The 8276-nt window shown below is 44.4% G+C and overlaps 2 protein-coding genes across 3 annotated transcripts in view; one reads left to right on the top strand and one right to left on the bottom strand.

The window, feature by feature from the left end:
- Positions 1-2047, top strand: part of LOC119355444 (small nuclear ribonucleoprotein SmD1a-like) — a 2489-nt gene extending 442 nt beyond the window's left edge. Inside the window, exons 2-5 of one of the 2 annotated variants that reach the window (XR_005171584.1) lie at positions 96-172; positions 1403-1594; positions 1675-1852; positions 1942-2047. Coding sequence is in view for 1 of the 2 variants with exons in the window: in XM_037622249.1 (XP_037478146.1) it covers positions 96-172; positions 1403-1594; positions 1675-1736 (331 nt within the window). In the remaining variant the exon portion in view is untranslated. Of the gene's footprint in view, positions 1-95; positions 173-1402; positions 1595-1674 lie in introns of both variants that reach the window. The other variant, XM_037622249.1, reaches the window with a different exon arrangement.
- Positions 2048-4704: 2657 nt separating this feature from the next.
- LOC119355443 (ras-related protein Rab-2-B) lies at positions 4705-7529 on the bottom strand. The gene is made up of 6 exons (XM_037622248.1): positions 7117-7529; positions 6812-6951; positions 6331-6413; positions 6024-6228; positions 5873-5941; positions 4705-5098 (listed from the first exon to the last, which is right to left on the bottom strand). The coding sequence occupies exons 1-6, from the start codon at positions 7160-7162 to the stop codon at positions 5009-5011; spliced, it is 633 nt and encodes a 210-aa protein (XP_037478145.1). The 5' UTR covers positions 7163-7529; the 3' UTR covers positions 4705-5008.
- Positions 7530-8276: the final 747 nt, after the last annotated feature.

The raw sequence follows: 8276 nt of genomic DNA, 5'->3' as shown, positions 1-8276 counted from the left end.
TCCCTTCTTTCGGATTGGTTTTGTTTTGCCGTTCCTCGCTGATCTGGTCGGTGTAATCTCCCGCCGCGGATTTGGGCGTTTGTGTTGGGCCGCAGGTTCTTGATGAAGCTGAACAACGAGACGGTCACCATCGAGCTCAAGAACGGCACTACCGTCCACGGCACCATCACCGGTATGCTTCGACCTCACTCCTCCCGAGTGTGAAATCCTGAAATTTTAGGGTTTCTTTCAGCGCGTCCGTGTCTAGGATCCGTTAGTTTTGTCCCCGTGCTTTGTGTTTTTGAGATCTAGTTGCGTGTGCTTGCCTGATTGTGTGGCGTTGTTTTGTTTGGTTTAGAGCTCGTGGAAGTGAACATATCTTCTATGTATGGTCAGTGATTTCCTTTCGTAGTTGAAGGATTAGGTAATTATTACATACAGTGTGGAACTGAGATGAAGATGATTTGCTCCATTAGTTTTGTGGCGCACAATTAGTGATGTTTCTTTGCATTGGCTGTTCAGCTTGGTCAATTAGCAATTTGATTCATACGAATTGTGCGGAGTGCGTTTACATTCAGCCGATCTTCTCTTATGTGTCCGGTGCTGTCCACTCCTGTTGTTAAATACATGATGTATTTTGTACTCCCTCTGTCTGAAAAAGCTTGTCACTCAAATGAATGTATCTAGCACCAAGTTAGTGCTAGATACATCCATTTGAGAAACAAGCTTGGGACGAGTATATTGAAATCTTTAGTCTTCTATATATTATTCCAAGGAATATAGTGATGTCATCTCCTTATGATAGTGTAGTAACATACATTAGTTGCTCAGAATGAGAATGCATTGGGATCATGTACCTCTGTATGCCCCCTCCTAATCCTCTTTGTTACTCCCTGATGAATGTTTATACTATTAAACCTAGAAGAGGAACACACCGCACTAAGTTTGATGAAAGGTGCAATAAACAATGTAAGAACATTTGATGAAATTTCTTTGCAACTGGAGAACATTTGTTTTGTTTTAAAAAGGGTACTGTAGGAAATATGACTTGAAGATTGGAATAATGGTTTTCATATTTCTACATTCGTTTTGTTACTTGAGGTCTTCTGGCCTTAGGGTTTATAATGTTTGCCAAATTGGATTTTGTTGAGTATATTCCATAAGTTTCCACTGCTTATTAAAAGAAAAAAAATGCATCCTGGAAGATTCGTATTATGTAACTTCTTGTTGCAGTTTAGAAAACCGGGTTGCCCAGTTTTACTCTTCAGTCATGTAGAATTCGGGAAATCATTGTTTGGACCCTGTCTGGCTCTTCAGTTTTGCAACTCCCATAACATCGTGCTGCTGCAACTATTTTTGTACCAACTGATTGGGATCATGATTACTGGTACTGCAGATCCTCTGACTGATGCATATTTTGTAGGTGTTGACATAAGCATGAATACTCATCTGAAGACCGTAAAGCTCACAATGAAAGGGAAGAATCCTGTAACCCTTGATCACATCAGCGTGAGAGGAAACAACATTCGGTACTACATCCTCCCTGATAGCTTAAACCTGGAAACGTTGCTGGTTGAGGATACTCCCAGGGTCAAGTCTAAGAAGCCAACTACAGGTACAGTTTTTTTTTACCACAGCTATTCTATGGTCAGTTTCCACAAGAACTGTAAACTGACCAGCCTACTTTTGTTCCAGGGAAGCCTATGGGTCGGGGTCGTGGACGCGGCCGTGGGCGTGGCCGGGGCCGGGGGCGCTGAGCTTTATTGTTCCCTGCTTTGGAAGCTCGTGCAGTGCAAGTCCCTACAGCGTAACCTGCTTCCTCTGCGAGCTATGTCGAAGAATGTTTCTGTTCTGTTAGAAGATGTCAATCTAAGTACGTGTTGATGCGGAATCATCTCGCCTGTTTGACCTATGTTCTTATATATTGTTCGTAATGCATTTTCTCGGGAATTTCACTTGCAGGCCTCCAGACTTTTGAAATGCTAAGTGGCATCATGTGCTGTTACTTGTTACCCTGGAATTCTTGCCCTTGTACTTTTGCGTAGCAGTAAGTTGTGTTTGAGTAGAAGCTGACCCTTTTTCTTTTGTGGCAATGCTTGAAATTAAACTGGGATGGGGGCACTGGTATTGCAGATTACATATTGACATATTCATCTGAAACATGCACCCGTCTACAATTCTTGCCTGTATGCTGCGATGTTAGGCTTGATCACTTTCTGTGATTTGATTTTCTGCCCGGTGTGGTTTTGCTTCCTATGAGTTTGGAACTAATGGAATCTATATTTTTACTTGCAATGCCCACTCAAAATCCAATTAGATGGTGGGTGATGTTGGTTCCACCTCCCTCTTTCACCGTAGGCTACGTTTGATGCTGTGGTGGTCTTTTTTTAGAGCATTTATATATCCTGGAATCTCTCCATCTTGTTTGTTGAGACAATTGTCTTACTGGAATGTAACTCCAAAAGGCTTAGTATAGTCAAGTAAGTTTTTGGAATGTGTTCGCAAAAAAAAAGTTGGTAAAAGTTTCTGTAACCGGCCACATTCCACAGCGGAATCAGATATAACCTCTCGGTCGTGATGTATCCATCGTTCAGACAGTGCCGTGCCGAATCGTGCAGCGAGCGTTATGGGTGATGCGTTTGAAGCGACAGGTTTGGCCGGCCGGCCGGCCCATGGTGGTGTCATGTCTGGGACAAATGTTGGCCGGAGCATTTGCCTCTGTCTCTTCACCGTCTTACGTTTCAGGATCGGGACGAATTAAAACCTCGACGGCGATCAGTTTCTTATAAGCTTTATCAAAGTGTTAGAACAAATTTCTGATAATAACCCCTCGCATAAATGCGCGTCCCAATCGAATTGATTCCATCCTGTCAAGCCCGTCGTCCGTCCATCCATCCATGCCCTCCCAGTCCTAGTCTTCCTCCATATGCGTTGTCAATGGAGGACACCCCCAACCCCAATCAGCCAAGCCGCACGCATTATCCTCTTCCATCTTCTATCTATCTAAAAGGCAAAAGACAAATATTCCGCAGCAAAAGATGGAGGAAAAGCAGAGCCGAGCCGCCTGTTGCTCTCTGCAAATTGATTCCCCCCACATGCCCCTCGATGCCAAGATGACACATCACGGCATCAATAATCCCGTCTTGTTAGACATGTGTCTTGGGCCAGGCCACACGGGATCGAGATTCTGTGCATGGCGGAAAGGCAACCCGGAGAGAGATTTCCCGTCAGCGGACCGACCGTTCCACACAGTCTTAGCTTCCCTGGCAAGCGATGCCATGCACACCACCGTTGAAGCGAGAAAGAAGGGCGCTCGTTGGAGTGGTTACATAGTTGTCCAGCTCCATCAGTTTTGCTCTCTCTTTTCGAGCAAAGTGTAGCTGCCGGGTTAAAATTTTCTCTGATAAAAGGGCGTGCCCGCGCTGCTCCAGCCTGCCTGCCTGCATGTTCCAAAACCCTCACGCCGCAGCACCGTCGCTCGCCTAGAGAGAGAGAGAGAGAGAGAGAGAGAGAGAGAGAGAGAGAGATCAAGGTTTATATAGAGGAAGAAAAGAGAGGAGGGGGAGGAAGGATGTGCTTCAAGTTGAACAGCAAGGAGAGGGTGGGGTGCTGCCTGCTGGTGCTGCTGTGCATCGCGCTCCTCGTCGGCGTCCTCTTCGGGATGGGCGTCTTCCGCCACGGCTACGACAAGCTCAGCGAGCTCGGCCGCAACCGCACCTGCTACGACTGCCACACCAACTAGCCACACCCTCGCCGGCTAGCGCGCCGTCGGCTTGCCGGCCTACTCATGTGCATCTATGTATGCATGTATGTATGTATAGCAAACTGTGCAGAATTTTGTTGCTCTGGTACGCAGCCGAGGGTACGGACTGTTTTTGTGTTGCTGCTGCTGTTACTATCTTCTATTCCTTCTGGTCCATTTTTATTGTCGCTCAAACTGAAGTATCTAGAACGGAAAAGTCTGAAATACGTCTAGACACATTTTTTTCAGCAACGACTAATATGGATACAGGGCTCTCGGTTTCTTGTGTTGCATCGATCATTTTGTAGGAACGAGCTGGAATGGTTTGGCCTACTTCCAGACCTTATAAACCCTAAGAGGAGAAAATATATATGTAATACTCCCTCTGTTCAGTTTTATAAGGCTTTGTAAACGTTTCAGACATTATGCAAAATAACTTAATTTCATTTGTCTGAAATGACTTATAAAAGTGAACGGAGGCAGCAATAAACTACTCCCTTTTGTCTCAAAATGTAAGACCTATGGTTGTAACTCAACACAAATTGCAGTCGACAAACAAGCAAAGTTAGGGTCGAAGGAACTTAGAAATGCTTTGGAAACTTTTTGCTTATGATCTCTAAGGAAAAATAATAGACAAACATTATTAAGGGAAAACAGGAAAACAAGTCAATTACAAATTATTTACAAGAGAACAAAAAAGAACAATTTATTTTACAACAACTACCTCTAAAACTCTCCACAAGATATATTCAGATTTAGACATATAATAAAAACAAATTAACACATATCATCCAGCCAAATAGCAACAAGCTTCATCCAATTAAACTCAACCATTTTCGATGGTTCATGTTCAGTGAGTCAAAGCTCAAATTTCACAAGCTCAAGTGTCCTTATAGAACCACGGGTTACCTAGCCAGGCACACATCTGCAACTACTCATAACAAAAAATGGTGTTCAATAACTTTAAAGCTTGAGGACCCAAATGTTTTGAGGTGATTTAAACATACACATTGAATCATACATTCTTATTTAATCACACATGCAAATGGATATAATTCATGAATCCTACATGACACGACTGGAAGCATCTGATGGATTACAGTGATTGTATACAGTATAAGGAAATGAACTGAACCTATTTTGACTAGCTTACTGGAACATAATCCATAGGCGCGTGAAATAACAAAGCACCCTGGAGTTACAATCACTCGGCAACTCGAAATAATGTAACAGGTATTGTAACACATGCCATGCGATTTTGTACATCATTGATCATGGATTGCTCCATTAGCCGCAGCAGCTGCCACCTTGGGAAGACGAGGCACCAGCACCTCCAGCTTGGCCAGGAACTGCATAGCCAACTTTGATTCCATAGGACTGCAAAAATCAAGAAGAAAAATCAGTCCATGCTCAGGGCCAGGAACAAAGTAAACTAGTGAAAGCAGCAATGTAACCTTTTTTTTTCAGCTCAACAGGAAAAATGTTAAAAGGAAGTGTTCTTGGCAGGAAAATGGCATTTGCTGCAATAGCAACATTGCTGCCCTACCGCTTATTAACTTCTTCTGCCAACAATGGAGGGCAATGGATCTCTCTTTTTCAGCATGAAGAAAAGAATCTCCTTACTCCATTAAACTACTAGAGCGAAATTTATGTAACATCGTCATCATCTTTTAGTTATCTTATCAGGGTCCATATAAAGGCACTCAGTAAAGTTGTGGGGTTTCTGTAAGATGGGAATGAAGCAAGGCATATGCACGAGTTGTATCTTGTGCTTTCGCAATAAAAATATTGTAACTTGTAAGGCAGGCATTTATGCGTTGTAAAGTGGAGTAGAATATACATCAGAAACCTGAGCCTGAAATCACCTAATAATATTAAATGATGCAACTTAAGGATCACACGGCACTTAAAAGGCATCTCTACATACCAGGGAAATTTTGTGGTTAATAATGTAATTAAGTTGCATAAATGATTGCTAATATATAATATCACTTTTCACTAAGCAGACCAAAGAAATGATATGAGATTTGAAATTGAATCTCATTTAGGTACATCAAAGACAAATTTTGTGGTGCATAAGTAATAATAAAGATAACATTATACATTCTCACTTTTCATTAAGCAGAACAGATTTGATATTCAAAATTTTACCTCATTAGATACATCGAAGACACCATCCTGAATTTTCTTATATATTGCTCCAGCAGTCTTGACAAAGCCCTGCATTCCAAATCGAATGAGACAACAATCGTTCAGGGAAAGGCCTTAATTGCACAGAGATGCATCAAGAATCAATCATCACCTCCTCGACATTTTGTGCAGTTTTTGCAGACGCCTCCATAAAGATGAGACCATTCTCCTTGGCGAACTGCTCGCCTTCCTCGAAGCTCACGGCACGCCTATGAGATAGGTCGCATTTGTTTCCAACTAGCATTATTGTCATGTTAGCATTTGCATGTTGCCTTGCATCTTCCAGCCAGCTTGCAAGATGATTAAAGGTTTCCCTCCTAAAGTCAATATGACAATAAATATTAACACCGTGCTCAGCTAGGTTTAGAAAAGCATGCACTTAATCTAACCAGGCAGCTTTCACTATACTGGGCAAGTACCTGGTGATGTCATAAACCAAAAGAGCGCCAGCAGCTCCCCTGTAGTACGATCTAGTTATCGATCTGAATGATTCTTGACCTGCCTGTAGTATTAAAGAAACCACATAAGATTTTATTTCTCTTTACCTTGACAAGTGAATATGACACAAAGGTTTATGGCATGACAATGAGAAAGAAGCTAAACTAGACATTTGTTGCTATCTGATGAGAGCTAATTCATATAGAAACTCGATGAAGTCACGATTATCAATGGTGAACCCAGAATCTACTACAAACGGCAGTTCTAATTCCCAAGCAGGTTACGATTATCCTAGTGAGGTAAATAATTGCTAGCGCCACCTCTTCCCATCCGCAGTTGGTACTAACTTCTTGTACAGTAAGAAGACAACTCGATCTAGGCAGGCACGCCCAGGCCATGTCAACGTGTCACCTAGGAAAGGCAAAGAGAAATGAGGAATTGGTCGCGGAGAGGAGGCGGTACCGTGTCCCAAATCTGGAGCTTGATGGGCTTGTTGTCGATGGTGATCATCCGGGCGCCGAACTCGACGCCGATGGTGAGGTCATGGACGGGCTGGAAGCGCTTGTCGGTGAACTGCAGCAGCAGGCACGACTTGCCGACACCTGCACGACCATCCCACCCGACCGTCAGCGCGAGCCAGATTCAGCAGAGGCAGGGACGGAAAGACAGATCTCCGCGGCGACGGGAGCAGCAAAGTGCCGCACGGATCCGCCCAATCTCCCCGGAACGAGCAGGGATCGGCGGAGGCGGGGAAGAGGGGAGCGCACCTGTGTCGCCGATGATGATGTACTTGAAGAGGTAGGCGTACGACATCTCTCCTCCGCCGCGGTTCCTCCGGGGAGAGGCGGGTTCAGGGGATTTGGAGAGGAGCAGCGACGAGGGAGAGAGAGGGGGGATTTCCAACTCTGTTTACTTCGGGAGGAAGGAGACGTGGGCTACGTGGTGGACTGATCTTGATCTGGGGGCGGTTCGCTTCGGCGATTTAGCCAGGCAGCGGTCGCGTGCGGGTTATTGATTTCGAAATCGGAATGTCGCTGTCCCTCGGCCGACCAGGACGGTGGGAGCAAGCCAGCTCCGAGCTCTCCAAAGATGGGGTGCCGACTTCCCGTGGATGCACAGCGAACTGGACTGTGATGATGAAACTAGTCGGCTTGTAGACCCGCCGAGGACGGGCACGTTTTTGGATCGGGATTAGTAGATGAAATCTCCACGCCACCGTTTTCCTTCCTTATATGCACCACAAGAAGGAGGAGCCGGCGTGCCAGCAGTGCCAATGCCACTCCAACTCGTGCTCTCCAACTCCCTCTCACATAGGGCGAACTTGAATTGGATAGACGATTTGGAAGAGTCACGAGGCTAGCCGGCCACCTGAGGATAGGGAAATGTTGGGTCGCCTCGTTTTAAAGCACACCATTATCGACCAGCAACCATGTCAATTTAAAAGAAATACCCTCTCCGTAAACTAACGTAAGATCTTCTCATATGGTACGATCTTTTGTTATCATTGTCGTTCTTTTTTATGTAGTTGAAAGCCTTTTCTGTTTGGCTATTTAATTCTCTTCATATGGTACAATGTTCTGTTATCTTTGACACTTTCAGGATGAAATGTTTTGTAGGGAATATAGCTACTCTTGGAGTTTTGGTAGTGTCCGGCTTCTTTTCTCGTGCTGATAAGCAAACAACCTCCACCTTCTATAGTGTCATTGATAATTGTGCACCATGTACTTTTGGAGATAGATGGACAAACAAGAGTGAATTGTGACTCCCTTGGACGTAGGGCGAACATCAAATCAGTCGGCTTCAGGGTTGCCTTCTCGCGCCGGATATAGAAGGGTCTTAGACCACCTGAGGATAGGAGAATGTTAGCCTAGTTGGCTTATACACCTACCTGAGGATAGAGAAATGGCAGGCAAGTCGGCTTGTATAC

Source organism: Triticum dicoccoides, chromosome 2A, assembly GCF_002162155.2.
Source record: "Triticum dicoccoides isolate Atlit2015 ecotype Zavitan chromosome 2A, WEW_v2.0, whole genome shotgun sequence".
Lineage (NCBI taxonomy): Eukaryota > Viridiplantae > Streptophyta > Magnoliopsida > Poales > Poaceae > Triticum > Triticum dicoccoides.
Note: the sequence above shows the minus strand (reverse complement) of the source record. Positions and strands in the feature narration are given on the sequence as shown.